The 22,056-nt window shown below is 43.7% G+C and overlaps 1 protein-coding gene across 2 annotated transcripts in view; it reads left to right on the top strand.

The window, feature by feature from the left end:
- The window catches only part of LOC126100845 (uncharacterized), a 155,141-nt gene that overhangs the window by 29,187 nt on the left and 103,898 nt on the right, over positions 1-22,056 (top strand). For both annotated transcript variants that reach the window (XM_049911499.1, XM_049911500.1), the window contains one exon: positions 3,106-3,266. In XM_049911499.1, the coding sequence (XP_049767456.1) occupies positions 3,106-3,266 (161 nt within the window). The remainder of the gene's footprint in view (positions 1-3,105; positions 3,267-22,056) is intronic.

The following is a 22,056-nucleotide window of genomic DNA, read 5'->3' as shown; positions in this document are numbered from 1 at the left end:
TGCACACTATGAGAGCAATCGACATTAATGGTATCAGCTTGTGTAGCAGAATTTTGTCTGGTAGTCATTTGATCATTTTTGGAAATCCGAATCAATATTCCTTGTGGCACTTGCCAAATGTGCTCTTCGTTCAGTTTCTTCAAACCGAACCAGAGCAATACAGAAATTGGATATTGGATGGAAGCATGTATCTAACCTGAGCCAGTGACTTGGCAGTCTTGTATGCTACCATCTAAAATGAATACAAAGGGTATTCAAAATGTTTTGCACAGTCGTCTCTAATTTTTTTTATTTTTTGCATGAGGAGAATGAAATTTTTTGTGAACATACTTGGAACATTATCTATACATTGAGCCTACTCAATGTAGCCTCCATCAGCTGTGATGCATTTGGCCCAACATTCTTTCCATGATGTAAATGCAATTTGGTAAAATTCTGGTGATTGACTTCTACACCATCGCTTGACACAGGAAATAAGGTCTTTCTCACTATCAAATGTTTTACCATGCAGGTGGGCCTTCAGACAACCAAAGAGTTAAAAATCAGACGGAGCCAAGTCTGAACTGTAGAGAGGATGAGGAACAATTTTCCAACCCATTTTCCTGATTTTCTTGTGCGTCATAAGGGCTGTATGGGGTTTGGCTTTGTAATGGTGTAGTCTGATGAGGTGACCCTGAAGCTGTGGTCTGTGGGTCTTGATGGCACATCACAGCTTGTCCAATGGCAAACAGTAATGGTATCAGTTAATTGTGGAGCCAGGTTCCAGAAAGTCAATGAAAATGACACCACACTGATCCCAGAAGAAGGAGGCCATCACCTTTCAGCCTGCTGTTCGTGAAAGTCTTGGTTTCTTCTTCTGAGGGGAATCCGGATGACGCCAGTCTATGGATTGAGTTTTGCTCTCAGATTTGGACAAAAACAACCATGTTTCATCCTGGGTAATGACACCATCAAAACACTGTTGCCACTCGTCAGTAAAGGTTTTCGTGAGACCCTTCCACACATTCTTTCTCATCATTTCCATTTCGCTCGTCAATAATGTAGGAATCTAACGTGCACAGATTTTTCTGTACCCTAGTGACTGTTCCAGTGATACTACACTACCCAATGACAAACGAGTCATTTTAGCAACCTGTCATGTCATCACACATCCATCATTTTGGATGATTTGATCAATTGTCTCCTTATTCACATCACTCACTGCCGTCAATGGTCTACTGCATTGTGGATTGTCCAGTAGAGAGAAATCACCTTGTTTAAACCTATGCAACCACTGCTGGATGGTGCTGCGATCCACTGTATCCTCCCCATAAACAGGGAGCAACTTCCTGTGAATTGATGTGGCAGAGTCATCGCCGGACTTGAAGAGGAACTACATCACCGACCGATGTCGCAACCTGACCTCTACTTCACTGTCCATTATGGCTCACCTGTAAATAAAAGAAATTACTTTTATTTACCAACTTACAGTTAAATGTTCCAAGTATGTTCAAAAAAATTTAATTCTCCTCCTGCAAAAAATAAAAAAATTAGAGACGACTGTGCAATACTTTCTGAACGCCGTTTGTATATCTTAATAGAACAAAAACAAGCTTCATGCAACAATGTTAAAAGGAAGATAGATAGGAGGATGACAATGAGTGCTACTAATGTCAGTGATACAAGTAAGAAAGTCAGATGCTAAATAAGTCAGGTGCTAAATAATATTTTGAAATTTGTGGTAAGGTCTTACGGGACCAAACTGCTGAGGTCATCAGTCCCTAAGTTTACACACTACTTAATCTAACTGAAACTAACCAGTGCCAAGGATGACACCCATGCCCGAGGGAGGACTTGAACTTCCGATGGGGGGAGCCGCACGGACGTGACAAGACACCTCAGACTGTGTGGCTACCCCATGTGGCTGCTAAATAATATATGGAAATAAGTTACAGTAGTTAAAAGGTAAATAAAAGCAGGATTGGTAATGGGGCAAAGTAAATAATTATTAAATTAGTTTATCACAGTGTACAGTGTTCTATGGTACCAGTACCCACACACAAATAGAACTAGAGGCTGTATGAGCTACGTTACCATTGGGTTGAATGATTATAGTGTGTGTATATTAAGTGTCATTCCCCCTCCCCCCCCCCCCCTCTCTCTCTCTCTCTCTCTCTCTCTCTCTCTCTCTCTCTCTCTCTCTCTCTCTCCCTCCCCCCCCTCTCCCTCTCCCTCCCTCCCTCCCTCTTTTTTAAGATGTTCTTATGGCACTTACTGTAGGGACCAGTTATGTTTATTTCTTGCAAACATTCATTCACTCCTTTTTTTTTTTGAATCCCCTACGGGAGATCCTTCAAGTAAGTAAACAAGTTAAGCAATTAAACTTATTTTGTTCACTCTGGTAACAACAGACTATCACTACAGTGATATATACTTGCTTACTCCAGTTGCATTCAAAGCTTTCTCAGCTCTGTTGAACAGCTACTGTTTATCTGCTACTGATAGCTTAATATTTACACCACCACCATAATAATATTTATGGAATAAAAAGCCATCTGTATGCGGTATGAACAGATGCCTGCAGACAGTTAACATTTCTGCTTGTCATAAAAATAACAGGACTTCTCAGTTACTGTTTTGAGATGATAATAAAATTAGTAAGGGTGGCTGAGGAGGTACAGTTCCAATTCTCTTTTCCACTTGAGGGGATTATTGGTTCCTTTCTTTGTCATGGGAGCAGGTTGAAGACATTCACACTGAAATATGGAACCTGACTATGACCACTAAGGCAGTATGTACATGGAAATAATTTTTATTTTATTAAATGTGGTATTATTATTCATTGTTAAAGGGAGACTTATTTTTATTATTGGCAACAAATAACGTTAAGGAGGAAATATATACACAACATTTTTTGTTTCCTTTTGCTGACTAAATACATTGATTGCTACAGAAAAGTGTATGAAACAATGGTAAGTGAAAATATGTAAAATGAGCTAGAAAGCTCTCACTCCTTTTCTTCTTATTTTTTAAAATTGTAAGTGTGTACAGATATGTGGCTATTTAAGTACTTCAAACATTTCTACTTTGAAATGAAATATTGTTTGACAAATTATTTTATTTCAGAGTGGTCCACAGCGCTGAGTCAAAGGTGTGAAAACCTGCAAAAAGATGCCGAGGTCATTAAAAACATTAAGTGGAATATATCTCAGCTTCATAAAGCCATTACCCAAAAGAGAAATGGAACACTTGGGAAATGTTCATCGTATCTCAGAAATGAACTGTTGGTGAGTGAAGTTGTGATATTTGCTGTTCGATACTGCTGATGAAATAAGTCAGGCTTTGCATTAGTTTTGCATGCCTTCATTCATCTATATTCTGTAGCGTTCTAGGGGTAGGAATGACATCAATGCTTGACCACCCAAGAGATGTGGGTTTGCTGACGTGGAGAGTAGACGCGTGTCTGTCAGCTGAAGGCAGTATTAAAACAGTATTACAATGTTAAACATTTATTGTCCTCAAAATTCAGCATTTGATGCTTTCGACATTTAGGCAGCCAGTGTGGGCAAGGGTGGTGGTAGTTTACTGCCGCAGAATGCATTTGTCAGCATGTGACATGCGGTTGTTAATATATCAGTTCAATAGCAGCAACATCATAAGGCCCGTCACCTCGTATATGTTAGTGCTCTGTTGTGTTTGTTCAAAATGAGGCTGCACACAACTTTTGTGAGATGATAGCCAGAGAATGCAGGATCCTGTTCTAGACGATATACAGGCAAGCTTTGCTTCGAGTACATGAAATCATTCAGTGAAGTGCTGCGGCCCTCTGCCAAGTAATACTGGCAACACTAACATCAGCCACAGGAACAGATGCGAGTGGCAGCAGTGGCTTGCCCTCATGGCAAAGGGTAACGAACTGCCCCCAGGCCCTACAAGTGAGGTGTTCAGAGGGTCTACTGGATAGTGATGGTGACAGCTACCCATCAATCTTCACTGGTAGTTGTCACTGTGGCTATCAGTGCTAATATTCAGTGACCAAGTTCCTCTTGACACAATAGAAGATCAAAGGCTACTCAACAAGCAGAAGGTTGACTGAGACAGGCCTCTCCACTAGACAGGATAACAGCACAGAACATTAATAGTATTTACACAGGATGAGCTTGTGTGCTCTGCTACAGTGGGGTGGCAATGACATCTCTCTTGGGGGCTTCAGGTTTTCACAACCCTCTTTTCTGCCATGTCAGTAAACTCCTCAGTTGCCATGTTGTCACTTACTACATTGCTTCCTAGAGCTCTCAGCCTTTACAGGGTGTCAGAATAACTTCTGTGTTCACTGCAGCTCCATCAGCAGTTCTTTCTTGCCAGCATTCCACTCGGCTATCGAACCGTGCTGCTCTGCTTCCAGCATTGCCAGGGAAGAACTTTGAAATTTTTCTTGCAGTAGTAATTTGCTGTGCAACAATTCAGTGATGAAACTGTGCAACTATTTAGTGACGAAATAGTTATGGAAAATGTTTCGTATCCCTATTTGTATGTATTCAAAACTTGAGAGCTACTTGAACAGTAACAGCTTTCTTCATTGACTTGATAGTACTGACACATGCTTTCTACTGACTGAAAGGAAATCCACAATAGATACCAGTTTAGCCTGAATGTTTTTTCAATGAACAGATGTATATAACTACTAACAAACCTGGCAATGCTTCACAATTGGTAAATACACTGAAGAGCCAAAGAAGCTGATAAACCTGCGTAATATCGTGTAGGTCCCCCGCAAGCATGCAGAAGTGCTGCAACACGATGTGCTATGGACCCGACTAATGTCTGAAGTAGTGCCGGAGGGAACTGACACCATGAATGCTGCAGGGTTGTCCATAAATCTGTAAGAGTACAAGAGGGCGGAGATCTCTTCTGAACAGCATGTTGCAAGACAAACCAGAAATGCTAAATAATGTTCATGTCTGTGAGTTTGGTGGGCAGCAGAAGTGTTTAAGCTCAGAAGAGCGTTCCCGGAGCCACTCTGTAGCAATGATGGTTGTGTGGGGTACCACATTGTTCTGCTGGAATTGCCCAAGTGTGTCGGAATGCACAATGGACATCAATGGCTGCAGGTGATCAGACAGGATGCTTACGTACATGTCACCTGCAAGAATAGTATCTAGACATACTGTGGTTCCATATCACTCCTATTGCACATGCTCCACACCATTACAGAGCCTTACCAGGTTGAACAGTCCCCTGCTGACATGCAGGTGTTCCCGACGCTAGCAGTGCCATATTCTGTCCATTTACATATCTCTGTATTTGAGTAAGTGTGCCTATACCACTTTCTTTGGCACTTCAGTGTATGTACAGGACATGGATAGACACCCTAAACTTCTTTCCTCTCAGTACACCTCCTTCTCCTGCCTCTCTTAGTCCATTTCCTCCTCCCCCTCTCTCTGTGTATCACCTCTTCCACCCCATTTCTCCATCTCCTTCTCCCACTCTCTCCTGTCTGTCAGTTGACTCATTCCCTTACTCTACATCCATTTCCTCCCCCCCCCCCCCTTTCCTCCATTTTCCCTTTCCCTCCTCTCTCTGATCATGAGCCTGGTTTACTGACATCGCAAATGAAACCTTGATTGGGAATTGAAGTCACTTAAAATGAATGAGCAAATCGATTAAGATGAATGATATATGGGATATGAGAAAGAGATCTCTGCAGCCGCTAGACCTGTCGGGATAATACCTTCAATGTTAGTTCTTTGCGTAGTTGTAACCTGTGAATGGCAGGATTACAAACTTTCTGACAAGTCAGATTCCATAGTAGTTTCGTAATCGTAAGACAGTAACCATAAATACAACTTTCCTATTTTCTATGAAACAGGTTGAGTGGGACCCTGTCTGGGTGGAACTGTATGGGGGTGGTTTGATAAGTCTGGTACATTTTTATGAAGGAATGGAGCCTTTTTGGTGTGCCTTTATGATTGTTAAGCTTGAATATTCCAAAGTTCGTATAAAGAATTTCAACCGTGTACAGCGTATAGCTCATTGTTGACAGCTGTCTGTGTTGGTCAGTCTGTTAGCTGCAATTGAAAATGGAGAGAACTGAGTTTTGTGCTGTTCTTAAAACATTTTCATTTGAAAAGTTGGACTGCCGCAAAAATAAAAACGGAATTGGATGAAGTTCACACGGTCTCTGCACCTTCATTGAAGACCATTTACTTACGGGTTAATGAATTTAAATGTGGTCACACAAGTGGCAAAGACGAAGTGCACACTGGCCATCAAGTTGAGATTGCCACATAGGAAACCATTGACAAAATCAGCGATTCAGTACTGCAAGACTGCCAAATAGAAATTTGTGAGACTACTGTGACTGTAGGCATTTCAACTGAGCAAGTGCATATAATCATGCATGGAAAATTGGTATGAAGAAAAGTGTGGCAAGGGGTGGGTGTGGGGGGTGGTTACGATTGCTCACAGTCAACTAAAGGTGCATCCATCATAACATTTCAACACAATGTTTGGTGATGTTTAATTGCAATCTGCAAATTTTTTTGTGCTGATTTGATGAAACCTGAATTCATCATCACACATCAGAGTGGAGACAGCAGTCAAAAGAATGGGCAGAGGTTGGTGAAAGTGCCCTGAAGAGGGCACAGACAATTTTGTGAGCTGCTAAGGCGAGGGCCAATGATTTTTTGGGATTCCCAAGAAATAATCCTCATGGATTACTTAGAAGAAGGCAGAATCAAACCTTGACCACATTACACTTCATTATTGGATCATTTGAAACTTGCTTCCATTGAAAAACGACCAAGATTGACATGGAAAAAAAGTGCTCTTTCACCAGGCTAATGCACCACTCCACATATCAGTGATAACAATAGTGAAAGTACATGAATTGGGCTTCGAATTGATTCCTCATCCACCCTATTTACCAAACTTAGCCCCAGGTGACTTCTTCATGTTTCCTAACTTGAAACTTTGGCTTGCTGGGAATAAATGTTAATCAAATCAAGAAACGAAAGATGTAGACAATGAGTGTTTTGCAGAGTTTGACAGAAATTACTTTTCCGATGGGATAAAAAAGCTGGAGGAACTCTTGGGTCAAGAGTATATCTGTCAAATGAGACTGTTGAGAAGTAAAGTGAGTTGTATTCGAAACAAACCTTTTTTTCTTGCTTTTTTATCAGAGTGTCAAACCATTCTCGTATGTTCCTAGTTTCTTATATGGACACCCGGCAAATCTAATAAATACTGCCACTCAAAGTGGTGGTAGGTGTACCATCTGGGAGTACTCACACCCACTCATCCATATAAACGAGGGATGCTAATCCTCCTGATAATGAAGTTGCCTGTAGTAAGAGGGCTCAGTGAGTCTTAAATCAGATTGTGTACTTCTGGTGTTTTAAGAGGAAGGAGGGGACATTTGAAATAGTTTATGATAATAGCTCAAGTTTGTCATGGTGTGCTCACTGTTCCACCATCATGTGAGTCCACCAACAGTGTGATCCTCACACAGCTTAATGGTGGACTGCCCTCTCCTCTCTCCTTTTATGAGATTTTAATGCACGCAGTGCACTATGGAGATCCAACACCACTTTCAGGGGTCAGCTACTCGAGACTGTCACACAAACTGAAGTCATTATCTTGCTGGTCATGGGTTAAGCTGTGCATTTCAGCGCCCTACAGGTTATTCTACAATCGTAGACATCTTCTGTTGTCACCTGTGCTAGCAGACACTACTCAGTAGGAAGTGGATGATGACCTCTCTGGTTTATGGAGCAGATCATGAAAGGAAGCCGCTCAGATGGTGGTTCAGAAATGCTTAATGGAGGCAGTTAGGTGTTTTTAAGTTTTGTGAATGTGTCCAGGACTGGGCGGATCACATTACAATAATCATTCACCAAACTGGTGATGCATCCAGCCTGAAGTCGACAGGAACATCTAGGAGACAGCCTGTCCCTTGGTGGAATGATGAGTATTTTTCTGCATTCAGAGACAAGAGGGCGGCTATGCAAACATTCAGCTGATGCCCTAAAGATTCAAATCTTGTGACTTTTTGAATGGCACCATCGAAGGCGAGAAGAATAATTAGAGAGAGTAAGCAGGGGTCTTATCAAAAGTAACTGAACTCCATTAATAAGTCCACACCTACAAGCAAAGTATGGGAAGAATTTCCAGGTGGAACTCAAAACTGTCAACAGCAGCTGTATGACAGGAGGAGGTGGTCTTCTGTTAGGTTTTTAATGAAATTTATCTGACAGAAATACTTCCCACTTCCTGGAAAGATCTGTTTCGTCCCGATTTTAAAATCAGGGAAGGATCGGGCTAACACCAGTAGTGATTGTATTATTAGTCTCAAGAGCTGCATAGGAAAAGCACTGGGGTGTACTGTTAACCGGTGCCTAGTGTAGGCTCTTAAAACCTGGTTGCTAATAAATAACTCTCATTGTGGATTCATGGTGTATTGCCCCAAACTCGATAATCTGATGCTCCTTGACGTGGCAGTCAACAAGCTTTCCTAAGTAAGCAACACGTCAGTGCCTCCTTTAATTTGGGAAAGGCCTTTGATACTGCCTGGAGACATAATATTTTGTTGCGGCTCTGCAGGTTGTGTTTCCATATATGTCTCACCACTTCCATACACTCCTTCCTCTCAGAAAGTTATGTTAGGTACAAGGTTGAGGATGCCCTGTCTGACCGTTGCAAGCAGGAGAATAGTGTCCCTCAAAGTAGTGTTTTAAGTGCAAGGGTATTACGTTGGTGTTGAGGAGTGAGTTCCACAGAGTGTCTTTGGACGACTTCTCCATGTTCAGCACATCTCCCACTCATGCAACAGCTACTTGGCAATTACATTTGATAGTAAAGTGGTTGGAGCAATAAATTTAAGGAAAATGTGAATTATTTGGTCTCGACCTTCGATGAAAGGCTAATGTGGCTACCACACCTTAAAGAACTAAATTGAGGTGCCTCAACGTTTTAACAATCCTTAAATGCCCTTCTGCTCCAACTTCATAAAACCTTTGTGAAGCGCCGGATTGAATATGGATGTCAGATTTATATGTGACTTTGGGCTTCATACCTAAACATGCTGGACGCGATTCACCATGAGGATATTAAGCTGTCAACAGGAGCTTGTTGCACGAGTTCATTTGCTGGCCAGTGTGCAGAAGCTGGTGAACGTCCACTGACTATTTGACATCTCCTCGTGGGCATGCCAAGCATATAGGGCTCTGCCTGTTCCAAAATTGCCAGCACCCAACTCCATTGCCCAGCCACCACTTGAATGGCTATTTCATACTCTTCTGTGGACAGTTAGGCCATTTGGGATCTGTTTCAGGGGGAGCCTTGAGTTGTTACAGGTGGAGGGAATTAGAGTCCAGCCAAAGGTGGAGTAGATCCCCCTAGCTAGTACAGAGGCCCACGGTATGTCTTGTATGACTATCTACAGTAAGCATTATACTCCAAATTATATTTTTAAAATTAAACTTAATGAGATTTTAAATCAACACCCCGATTTTATTTTACATTTATGTGGATGGGTGCAAGCAGGGAAATTTTATCAGCTGCTCTGTCACGTTCCCCAACATTTTCCTTAGAATGGGGTTCCCAGAGCAGTTTTCAGTTCGTTTGCTATCCTGAGGGCACTAGAGCATAGGAGACATCATTGTGGAAAGGAATTCCTCATCTGCTCTATCCCCTTCTAGCTTTGAGCAGTAGTACCTAGTAGATTGTATGGTGCAAGAAGTGTGGGATGTTCTTCTCTTGCAGAGGAACGATTCAGAAATTACTTTTTGTTGAGTTCCAGGGCATGTTGGGGTCCAGGGAAATGAATTTTCTGATGCAGTTGCCAAGGAGGCTTGCTCCTTTCCACATCCTGCATGCTGTTTAGTCCCCTGCTGACTGTAACCACATTTGTGAAGTGGAAGATAGTGTGTTGGTGGGAGACTTAGTGGCTGGAAGTGAAGAATAATGAGCTGCATTCATTGAAACATTCAGAGCAATAGTGGCTTCACTCCTTCTGACCATGAAGAACTGAGCCAGTAGAACTTTACAATCCTTTTACTCGTGGATTTCTCTTACATCACGAGGAACCACCTGTATGGCACAGGTGTGGAACACAGCTCTCGATACAATATATGTTGAGTATATTTTATTACGACCTGTGACCTGAGGACAGATCTGTAGCTCCCACAGGAGCAGCTCTGCTTTAACTGATAATGAGGTGAGTGTGTTTTGAGATTTTCTTTCATGTCAGGACTACTACCAAAAAATTGGGTGTGAGATTTGATGTGTTGCAGTGCAGCCCAGTCACCCATTATTTCTAAGTACTCACCCAGCCATTGTCATCTGCCCCCCCCCCCCCCCCCATTTTAACTGTTCCTGCACTGGTGTTTTATCCTTGATTTTACCTAGTAATTCTGCTGCTTTTTGTCCAATTTTTATGGTTGGTCTTCTGTATATCTGTCTATTTTTGTTTGGGGATATAACTTGGTTTTAAATTTTATTTTTATTTTTCAGTAGCTTTTGACCACGTCATTTTTATTTACGTCAAGCAAGGACACTAATGACATCACCACCTAGTACCTTAAATCACTAATAATAATAATAATAATAATAATAATAATAATAATAATAATAATAATAATAAATAAGAAAAAGAAGAAGAAGAGAAGCAACCTAGTGAATTGTAATTCACCTCTGTGGGAGGCAGCTTACAGACAATCTTTGAACTAAGTCTTTAATGTTACATGACAGTCTATGACCTTCCTTATAATGAGGAGATTGGATTTAGAGAAGCACTGTATCAAGTGCAGGTTTGTTTGGATCACATTGTTCCAATGAACATTGGCCATTTGGCTACCTCCTGCTTATGGACACTTTGCCAAGGCAGTATGTTCACATAACCTAGGGCCTGGCTGTCTGAATAAGCACCAGCTGTTGGCTCACACCAGCAGATGCTCCTGGCTGCCTGCCAATCATCACTTGAGTTGAATAGCCAGGTATAAAAGGTGCAGGAATGTTACAGAAATGATAACAAACTCTGATACCAGAAATAAATATGGTTTGGAAATATCAGGCAGTATGTAAATAATTTAGGAGTGAAGGAAGCAACATACCAAATAGTAGAGGCTTCGACATTGATAGTCACACAAACAAGAATAAAGACTTTGCTAGCTTTTGTACAAATCTTTTCTCGGTGTAGAGTGCCGACATTTGGCTACAGCTACATTGTGCCACGTTGGTACACAATAGTGGGACTGCAGTTCGGCATGTATACAGGTGGAGTGGGTGAGTGGAGAAAAGAGTCATGGAGAAAGGGGGGGTGGGATAAGTGTGAGTAATGGCTTGGAGGGAGGCAGCAGGTATAGGAGACAGTAATGTGACACACAGGTGGAGGGACCAGTGAGTTTGTACAGTTCACGATGGTAGTGACGTGGAGGGGTGACAGAATAGAGGAAGGGGAGACTGTGGGGATCGGGATGTGGGCACAGGGGATTAGTGGAGATTGGGGCCAGGAGGATTATGTAAATGAAGAATGTAGGCTTCCATCTACATAGCTCAGAAAATCTGATGCTGAGGGGAAGGGGGCAGATGACACACATTGTGAAACACTCATTGAAATTGAGCATATTGCATTCAGCAGCTTTGTCTGCTTCTGAATGATGAACTCTGCTCTTGATCACAGTTTTGTGGCCCTGCCTCTGACAGTACAGGATCAGCTTGTAACATGGTTGGAGCAGAATGTGCCGGATGCATGATCAGGGCAGGCCTTGCACCTGGGTCTTCGCAGGGATATGACCCTCGCGGCATGTGATTGGGAGTGGGTGTACCATGGGGATGGATAAGGATATTATGTAGGTTGGAAGGTGGGGGGGGGGGGCAGCAATGTAATACTACCACTTTTTGGAGGTGTGGGAGGGACAGTCCGCAGACATATCTCATTTCCATGCACAGTGATATAGTTATAGTGCTGGTGAATGATATGGTTCAGTTGCTCCAGTCTGAGATGATCTTGGGTGATGAGGAGGGTGCTCCTTTGTTGCTAGTTTTTGGGGTGTGGTGTATTTTTTGAGGGGGTGGGGGAAGAGGTTGAGGATGTGACACAGAAATTCTAGTTTGCAGATGAAGTGTGAGGGATAGTACCTGTCTCTTAAAGACCTTAATGAGACCTTTAGCACACACACACAAAGGAAATCCTCCCACTAACAGTCAACAGTACTAGATCCCTTCCACACACAGAATCACCCCCATAAGTCTGACCACCTTTGGATGACACATTTGCAGGGATGCCCTTGCTTATTTTTTCACAGGAATCCAGGTTACGTGACCAGACATTCGATTTTTGTGCCTCATTAACTACAAAACACTTGCTACGAAGGGTTTTCAGAGAACTTAGTGAAGGATGCCATTAAACTTCTACAGATATAAACATTAAACCAATAAAAACCAGACCATAAGATAAACTAGTTTGATGAAACTACCTTCTCAAGAAAAATTTTATCATGTTTATCTGGAATCAGCTGAATGTTGTTGGCAAGTGTTGAGTTACCAATATGATAAAATGAGGTGCCAATTCTGAAAATATAGTGAAGAATAAAAATGACATAAACAGTGTAAAGTGCATGGTGCGTCTAGTGTAGTAACTCCTTGTTAACTTTACCAATATGAAAAAATCCACTCATCAGGCCATTTGCTGCTTGGTGGTACAATTTCATACTTAGAATTGAGAAACATAAACCTCAGTGGTGTCCCTCTCCTTGTCTAACACAGTTATTATATACAGAAAAAACACCAAAAAACAACTCCTAGCCAGTAAGTTCAGCCTTGGGCTTGTCCTGATTCCAGCACATCTTCACCCCTGTCCCTCTTGCCCTCAAGAGCCCAGTCATCATCATCCAGTCCCAACCCACAACCAAATTAGAGTGCAGTCTCAACCCACAACCAAATTAGAGAGCATTAAAATCTACCTAGAACAGTTCTAACCCAAATCACAAAGGAACCACCACCACCACCACCACCACCTCCTCCTCCTAATCTCCCCATCCCCCTCCACCCAAAACCTTTCTGGTCATGAATTCCTCACTTCCAGCATTGCTTCTCAGTTCTTCCTGAAAAATATCATCGAAATCACTACTGTAGTACTTGATACTGAGGAAGATGAAGAAGAGGGCAATGTCAGATCTCTGGTTCTTCAACACACAAACCTGTTTCTAATGACTTAATTTCTTCCATTCATACTGAGCTGTAGAAAGCCCTTCAAATAATAGGCCCTTTGTAAGGGGTCACACCATAACCTTCTACCCATAGAATTTTCTCATTTCGAAAGTATTGAAGAGCGATCTGTTGTAATTACTAAAAACCATTCAACAGCCAAAATCACCTTTTTTTTCCCTTCTATATGTATAGTGTGTTGCAATCACTAGGTGACTCTTATATTTGAACCACGTAACAGATCGTAAATAATACTCTTTCCATATTTAAAATTAACTACTTTAGTCAGTGATTGGTCTTAAAGAATACTAAAGATCACAAAACTGTACTTTACTAACAACTGAAACATATATTTAATTCTTTCAGTCCCTTTACAAGTTCTTGTTATTGCATGCTTAATAGGGAAATTAACATGTTAACTCCGCAATAGTTTATTTCGTTGTTGTGGCACTTACTTTCCGCAAACACAACAGGCGCACAAGAACGCTGTTGAAGGTGGGGAGGAGGCATCGGGAGCAAGCGCCCCAGACTATGAAAAAGCAGTCTTGGCTGTTGATTTTTACCTTCTCCTTACTTACCAAAATACAGAAAACAACCTGCCTTGTGATTGTCGATGCAACCTCTCTTTACACCATCACAATACATACACACAGCCTCTTTGCCATAGAACTCTACCTCTCTCAACGGGGACTTGAAAGTCTTTCTAAAACCTTGTTTATGCCACACTAGTCAACTTCGTTTTTACCTGTAACTACCATATTTTCCTGAGTATAAGACGACGACCCCCCCCCCCCCCCCCCGACCCCTCCCCGTTTTTAAGAAGCTCCATGAGAAAAATTTATTTTTTAACATATTGTGACTAATAAAAAGTTACAAACTTGTATTAATGTAAGTTATGTGCCTGAAAAGTTACCATTACTCCTATTGTAAGCTTATGCCATTTATTGGTTGTCTACATTTTGATAATACAAGGAGAAATAAGATGAAGGGATTGTTTACATTAATTTTTATCTTCACTGCCTCTTTTGTTTAGCCTGTCATCGGTCGTACCTCTACTTTTGTCATCATACTAACAAGGAAACAGTGAAAGTTTTATCTTCGTTCTCACAAATATTTGGATGTTTCTTCCAAATATGGTGTGTTTTATTTTATTTTTGAACACACAGTGGATTTTGCTTCTGTATTGTCGTGAGAATGTTACAATGTAATTTGCCACAAAAACTTACCGTCTGCCTTCCACTCTCTCAATGGCTGTGTAGAATCTGCCGATGACACCCCCTTATTGTTTGTGCCATACCTCATGGTAAGCGTTGACAACATTGCTGCGTGAAACAAGTAAGTGCGCCACTGGCCCCAGTCTAGACTTAGCAAATCCTGTAGAAATGTATGCTGTTGTTTAGTATTTAGCTTATTTTAAAGCCAAATAGAGTACAAATGGAGTCAGGCAAACTACAGTTTAAGCATGGTGGATGTTCATAAAAAGCCAAAGTATGCAGTGTAAATTCCCATGGTTGGCAACAAGACGAAATCTTATGGCTGCTCACCACTCCCGTCCCCTCAGTAATTATAGTTCTTGGCTAAGCTCGAGTCAGTGTTCCCCCTCCAAGCCTTCTGTAGTGCTGTGCTTGAACAACTATGAAGCATGGATGACTATATATTCTAGGTTGCAGGTCATATGTATCAACAGCAGTTAATACGTGAATAAAAGATTGTAATCATGATACACTCCAATTCTCAAACTACAGCTCGTCCCGGGATCTAGTACCTTCTGTTGGTACTATCTCCGTAGTGGGTCTTTCTGCTGTAAATTATTCTTGCGATAACAATTACAGACAGTTTAATGTGATTTATTTTGTTTGTTAGACATTTAACTCACAATTAATTTTCTTTTTCATTTCATCTGAATGTTACCATGTTCTTAAGTTCATTAAAAGCTGGTAATGTTTTCTCATACGCAAATAAAATACTGATATGGGTTCAGAATCATGTAATGGTTTATGAAGGACAAGATTTTCACCTTTGAATGTTACCTTTACTTAAGAAGCAGCATAAATATGTGTATACGTTATCTATACATGTATGAGAAATTCTATTGCAGACCTATTCAAAGACAACAGTTTGTGAGTTTAATGCTGTCAATTTTTTAAGCAGAGCATTATATTGTTATAGCGCCTATTTCGTAGTTTCTCATGTTGCCATCCATTGCACTAGTGCTGCTAGACAAATGTTGCGTGATATATCAAACAAGGTCAATATTCTATGAAGAGTTTCTGTTTATCAGCGAATCTCGAGCCTATTTAATTGAAAGTATTGTTTGTGAAGCCCTACCCTTTGGAACTCTTGAAACTAAATTTGTACGAAACCTCAATAGCTAAAGCTACATTTGTAAATGTAAGATAACCCCTGTATTAATCTATTGAACAGTAAAAACATCTACATCGGCAGCATTAGTATAATCTGCAAATACAATTTTCAAATGACGAATTTGGGGGAAAAAAACATCATCTTATAATCGGATAAATACGGTACTTCACCCTCAAGGGCCAGATATATAAGCAAATCATTTGCTAACCAGGGTGGCTGTCATGAATTGACGTTTGCACATGCCACTTGAAGAGGTATTCCTTGGGTTGATAAAATTTTATTGTGACATCTGGTACTGCTTACAGCCCCCCACCCCCCAGCCCACCCCACCCCTTTCCCATTTTACAGAAAATGTGCTTAGCTGATATTAAAAGTAGTTAAATAAATAAATGCAACAAAGTGGTGACCCAAATGGTACTCTTTTTGGGATGTTGGTCTGTGCTTGGAATTTATTCAGCATGTGAGGAAGAACTTACTGTTAGCTGAACTTCACCACACTAGGAATACAATGGTGGTAACTTACTATATGTTGCCTTTATAGATGTTGAAATTGTGATGTTTGGTAGCATTATTAAGATGTACACTGATTATTTAGCCCTCAAATAGAAATTGTATGTTGACAGTAAACAGTGATAAAACAAATACAGAATGCACTTGTTGGATAATAACTTGTTCAAATATGATACCCATGCTTTATACTGGCTTGTATCATAGTTCATTCACGATTTTGCAGGTTAGTAAATTTCTAACACAGTCGCTAAGCCTGACAAGATAGTACACAAGTGTATCTGATCATCTGTACACACACATGACTTAGCACATGACATTAATTACTTTAACACAAGAAAATACTTCCTTTTTGAGAGTCTGGTCATTTACATTTTAATTGCTTATGATTCACACTTAGTATAGAAAGAAAAATGTGTACAAGTCCGGTCATTCACATTTTAATTGCTTATGATTCACACTTAGTATAGAAAGAAAACTGTGTACAAATCTGTAAAGTGAGTGAATGTAGTACTGTTAATTAGTACCACTTATCCCTGCACTTGGAGTTGATTAGAGACTTCACACACGTCTTGTACATACTGATGGGTACTGCAGTGTGCAACTACTTGGCATAACAGAAACAATTTTTATATTATACTTCCTTGTGTCACAATACCTGTACTTGCAGCAAAACAGGTGCCACTGTCTCCTTTATCTCTTTTGCTATTCCCTTCCTTTGATAGTATTTAAATTAGAACCATATAAAATATGCAGATAAGCTGAAAGTAGCTTTGTTACTGTATGGCAGATATAACCTATTGGAGTCTGATCCACAGCACAAGTATTCATTACTGTTGCATTTGCCCAACACTGTAGAGAGAGAGAGAGAGAGAGAGAGAGAGAGAGAGAGACCACAAATAGTTGTATATACAAATTGTCATAAGAGAAAAATGTGCTTTTGCAAGCCAATGCACTGTTGATGTTTCTTCTATTTATTAATTACTGTGCCCCACATGCCTCCGTATCTCTGAAATCACAAGCCATCTTTAATCAGTTTTTCCATGGACTCTAGTTACAGTGGTGTTCAGTTGGATCCATCTAACAAATTCTGAACATACGTTTCTGGTCAAAAAGTCACTTAAAATTCCCCTATAGCAACTTACTGAACACTCACAGTAAATGGTAAACACGTTTTGCTGTGGGTATCTGTAATTCTATATGTCTCTCACACCATGGAACTCCAATGTACTTTCTCAGTCATTTGTGATACCAACATTCACTAGTAAAATTATGCATTCGGCACTTTCCTCTGTACCGTTATATAAACCAAAAAGCCTTTAAACACTTCTCCCCCCCTCTCATCCCCCTCCCTCCCCCCTCTCCCCATCCCTCCCCCCTCTCCCCTCTCCCATCCCTCCCCCCTCTCTCCCCCTCCCCCCTTTGCCCCTCTCCCCCCCCTCTCCCTCCCCCCCTCTCCCTCCCCCCTCTCCCTCCCCCCTCTCCCTCCCCCCTCTCCCCCTCTCTCCCCCCTCTCTCTCCCCCCTCTCTCTCCCCCCCTCTCTCCCCCCTCTCTCCCCCCCTCTCTCCCCCTCTCTCCCCCCTCTCTCCCCCCTCTCCCCCCTCTCTCCCCCCTCTCCCCCTCTCTCTCCCCCCCTCTCTCCCCCCTCTCCCCCCTCTCTCCCCCCTCTCCCCCTCTCTCTCCCCCCCTCTCTCCCCCCCTCTCTCCCCCCTCTCCCATCTCTCCCCCCCTCTCCCTCCCCTCTCTCCCCCCTCTCTCCCCCCCTCCCCACTCTCTCCCCCTCTCTCTCCCCCCTCTCTCTCCCCCCCTCTCCCCCCTCTCTCCCCCCTCTCTGCCCCCCTCTCTCCCCCCTCTCTCCCCCCTCTCTGCCCCCTCTCTCCCCCCTCTCTGCCCCCCTCTCTCCCCCCTTTCTCTCCCCCCTCTCCCCCCTCTCTCTCCCCCCTCTCTCTCCCCCTCTCTCTCCCCCCCTCTCTCCCCCCTCACTCTCCCCCCTCTCTCTCCCCCCTCTCTCTCCCCCCCTCTCCCCCCTCTCTCCCCCCTCTCTCCCCCCCTCTCTCTCCCCCCCTCTCTCCCCCCCTCTCTCTCCCCCCCTCTCTCTCCCCCCTCTCTCTCCCCCCTCTCTCTCCCCCCTCTCTCTCCCCCCTCTCTCTCCCCCCCTCTCTCTCCCCCCTCTCTCCCCCCTCTCTCCCCCCTCTCTCTCCCCCCTCTCTCTCCCCCTCTCTCTCCCCTCTCTCTCCCCTCTCTCTCCCCCCCCTCTCTCCCCCCTCTCTCCCCCTCTCTCCCCCCTCTCTCTCCCCCCTCTCTCCCCCCTCTCTCCCCCCTCTCTCCCCCCTCTCTCCCCCCTCTCTCTCCCCCCTCTCTCTCCCCCCTCTCTCTCCCCCCTCTCTCTCCCCCCTCTCTCTCTCCCCCCTCTCTCTCCCCCCTCTCTCTCCCCCCTCTCTCTCCCCCCCTCTCTCTCCCCCCCTCTCTCTCCCCTCTCTCTCTCCCCCTTTCTCAATTGTACAACCAAATTTGTAATTTACTGGCATAAAATATGAGAATTATTTTTGCTTATAGTTACATAAGTCATCTCCAGAAGCTGATATATTAATATATTGGTAATGACTACTGATTGTTCTACTTGTTGGACACAAGCATCACTTAGCTACATAGTTGTTGTAATGGTGGATGGGTCTGGCATATCTACTCGTACTGTCTGTCTCACACTATCACATTTTGTAATGGTGTTAATTTGGATGGCTTGGTATGCCACAACTATTCCTTTCATTTATGTGTTGGCATCTTGATATGGTACACTTGTGGTCTGAATTTGTAGTGAAGTAGAACTACATCGCTTCCAACAACAGATAAGCTCAATTTCCCAACTCTATTTTCTTGGTCTCTTTTCCAGGTTCAAAGCTGCCTTCCTTGAAGGTAATCTCCAAATTGCTGAAACCCACATCCAAACCAAACCTTAGTGCATATGACACCAAACAACATGCAACAATACCTATGCTTTGACAGCTGCCATCTCTTCCACTCCAGATATTTCTTTCCCTACAACCTAAACACCCACAGCAAGCATTTACTCCAGTAAGGAATCCCTAAACACAAACACAAACAAGCTGTCCCAGGCTTTCCTCTCCCCCATCAACCCCACAGACCATATTTAATATAAATCTCCTGGGCAGTTTATCCCACTCACCCTCTGGCATATACAACTCGCACTTACAAAAATTCAGAAGCATGCTGCTTGTCACAGGGTAATGATCCATCTACACTCCTGGAAATGGAAAAAAGAACACATTGACACCGGTGTGTCAGACCCACCATACTTGCTCCGGACACTGCGAGAGGGCTGTACAAGCAATGATCACACGCACGGCACAGCGGACACACCAGGAACCGCGGTGTTGGCCGTCGAATGGCGCTAGCTACGCAGCATTTGTGCACCACCGCCGTCAGTGTCAGCCAGTTTGCCGTGGCATACGGAGCTCTATCGCAGTCTTTAACACTGGTAGCATGCCGCGACAGCGTGGACGTGAACCGTATGTGCAGTTGACGGACTTTGAGCGAGGGCGTATAGTGGGCATGCGGGAGGCCGGGTGGACGTACCACCGAATTGCTCAACACGTGGGGCGTGAGGTCTCCACAGTACATCGATGTTGTCGCCAGTGGTCGGCGGAAGGTGCACGTGCCCATCGACCTGGGACCGGACTGCAGCGATGCACGGATGCACGCCAAGACCGTAGGATCCTACGCAGTGCCGTAGGGGACCGCACCGCCACTTCCCAGCAAATTAGGGACACTGTTGCTCCTGGGGTATCGGCGAGGACCATTCGCAACCGTCTCCATGAAGCTGGGCTACGGTCCCGCACACCGTTAGGCCGTCTTCCGCTCACGCCCCAACATCGTGCAGCCCGCCTCCAGTGGTGTCGCGACAGGCGTGAATGGAGGGACGAATGGAGACGTGTCGTCTTCAGCGATGAGAGTCGCTTCTGCCTTGGTGCCAATGATGGTCGTATGCGTGTTTGGCGCCGTGCAGGTGAGCGCCACAATCGGGACTGCATACGACCGAGGCACACAGGGCCAACACCCGGCATCATGGTGTGGGGAGCGATCTCCTACACTGGCCGTACACCACTGGTGATCGTCGAGGGGACACTGAATAGTGCACAGTACATCCAAACCGTCATCGAACCCATCGTTCTACCATTCCTAGACCGGCAAGGGAACTTGCTGTTCCAACAGGACAATGCACGTCCGCATGTATCCCGTGCCACCCAACGTGCTCTAGAAGGTGTAAGTCAACTACCCTGGCCAGCAAGATCTCCGGATCTGTCCCCCATTGAGCATGTTTGGGACTGGATGAAGCGTCGTCTCACGCGGTCTGCACGTCCAGCACGAACGCTGGTCCAACTGAGGCGCCAGGTGGAAATGGCATGGCAAGCCGTTCCACAGGACTACATCCAGCATCTCTACGATCGTCTCCATGGGAGAATAGCAGCCGGCATTGCTGCGAAAGGTGGATATACACTGTACTAGTGCCGACATTGTGCATGCTCTGTTGCCTGTGTCTATGTGCCTGTGGTTCTGTCAGTGTGATCATGTGATGTATCTGACCCCAGGAATGTGTCAATAAAGTTTCCCCTTCCTGGGACAATGAATTCACGGTGTTCTTATTTCAATTTCCAGGAGTGTATACAACACACTGCTACTCTGCTAAAGAAGACATTCTCAAGTCTAGCCTTGATGTGAGAGATCCTGTTGTCTTCCTGACATTACCCCCAAACCTGTTATTGGCTTTCTGTCACCCACCCAATGTAATTGCTAGACGATATGATTTTTCTTGAATCATTGTCTCTACCGCCATGGTTCCTACTCCTGCAGTCACTCTGTGAACTTTGTACACGTACCTTCCCACTACAACATATCTCAGCCTCACCATTGATAAACTCTACAATACCAAACAACTAACAGTTTGAAACTTCCTGGCAGATTAAAACTGTGTGCCCGACCGAGACTCGAACTCGGGACCTTTGCCTTTCGCGGGCAAGTGCTCTACCATCTGAGCTACCGAAACACGACTCACGCCCGGCACTCACAGCTTTACTTCCGCCAGTATCTCGTCTCCTACCTTCCAAACTTTACAGAAACTCTCCTGCGAACCTTGCAGAACTAGCACTCCTGAAAGAAAGGATATTGTGGAGACATGGCTTAGCCATAGCCTGGGGGATGTTTCCAGAATGAGATTTTCACTCTGCAGCGGAGTGTGCGCTGATATGAAACTTCCTGGCAGATTAAAACTGTGTGTCCGACTGAGACTCGAACTGGGGACCTTTGCCTTTCGCGGGCAAGTGCTCTACCATCTGAGCTATTGAAGCTGTGAGTACCGGGCGTGAGCCATGCTTCGGTAGCTCAGATGGTAGAGCACTTGCTCGCGAAAGGCAAAGGTCCCGAGTTTGTGTCTCGGTCGGGCACACAGTTTTAATCTGCCAGGAAGTTTCATATCAGCGCACACTGCTGCAGAGTGAAAATCTCATTCTGGAAACTAACATTTTATTTGCTTGGCACAGTGCAGCAACTTGATGTGGCATGGACTCAACAAGTCACTGGAAGTCCCCTGCAGAAACATTCAGCCGTGCTGCCCCCGTACCTGTCCATACTTGCAAAAGTGTTGCCAGTGCAGGATTTTTTTAATGAACTGATCTCTTGCATACGTCCAATAAATGTTTGACGGTATTCATGTTGGGTGATTTGGGTGACCAGATCATTCGCTCGAATTGTCCAAAATGTTCTTCATACCAATTGTGGCCTGGTGACAGGTCACATTGTCACCCATAAAAATGCACTCATTGTTTGGGAACGTGAAGTGCATGAATGGTTGTAAATGGTCTCCAACAATTTCCAGTCAATGATTGGTTCATTTGGACGAGAGGACCCAGTCCATTCCATGTAAACACAGCCTATACCATTATGGAGCCACCACCAGTTTGCACTGTGCCTTGTTCACAGTTTGG

Source organism: Schistocerca cancellata, chromosome 9 (genome assembly GCF_023864275.1).
Source record: "Schistocerca cancellata isolate TAMUIC-IGC-003103 chromosome 9, iqSchCanc2.1, whole genome shotgun sequence".
NCBI classification, from domain to species: Eukaryota; Metazoa; Arthropoda; class Insecta; order Orthoptera; family Acrididae; genus Schistocerca; species Schistocerca cancellata.
Note: the sequence above shows the minus strand (reverse complement) of the source record. Positions and strands in the feature narration are given on the sequence as shown.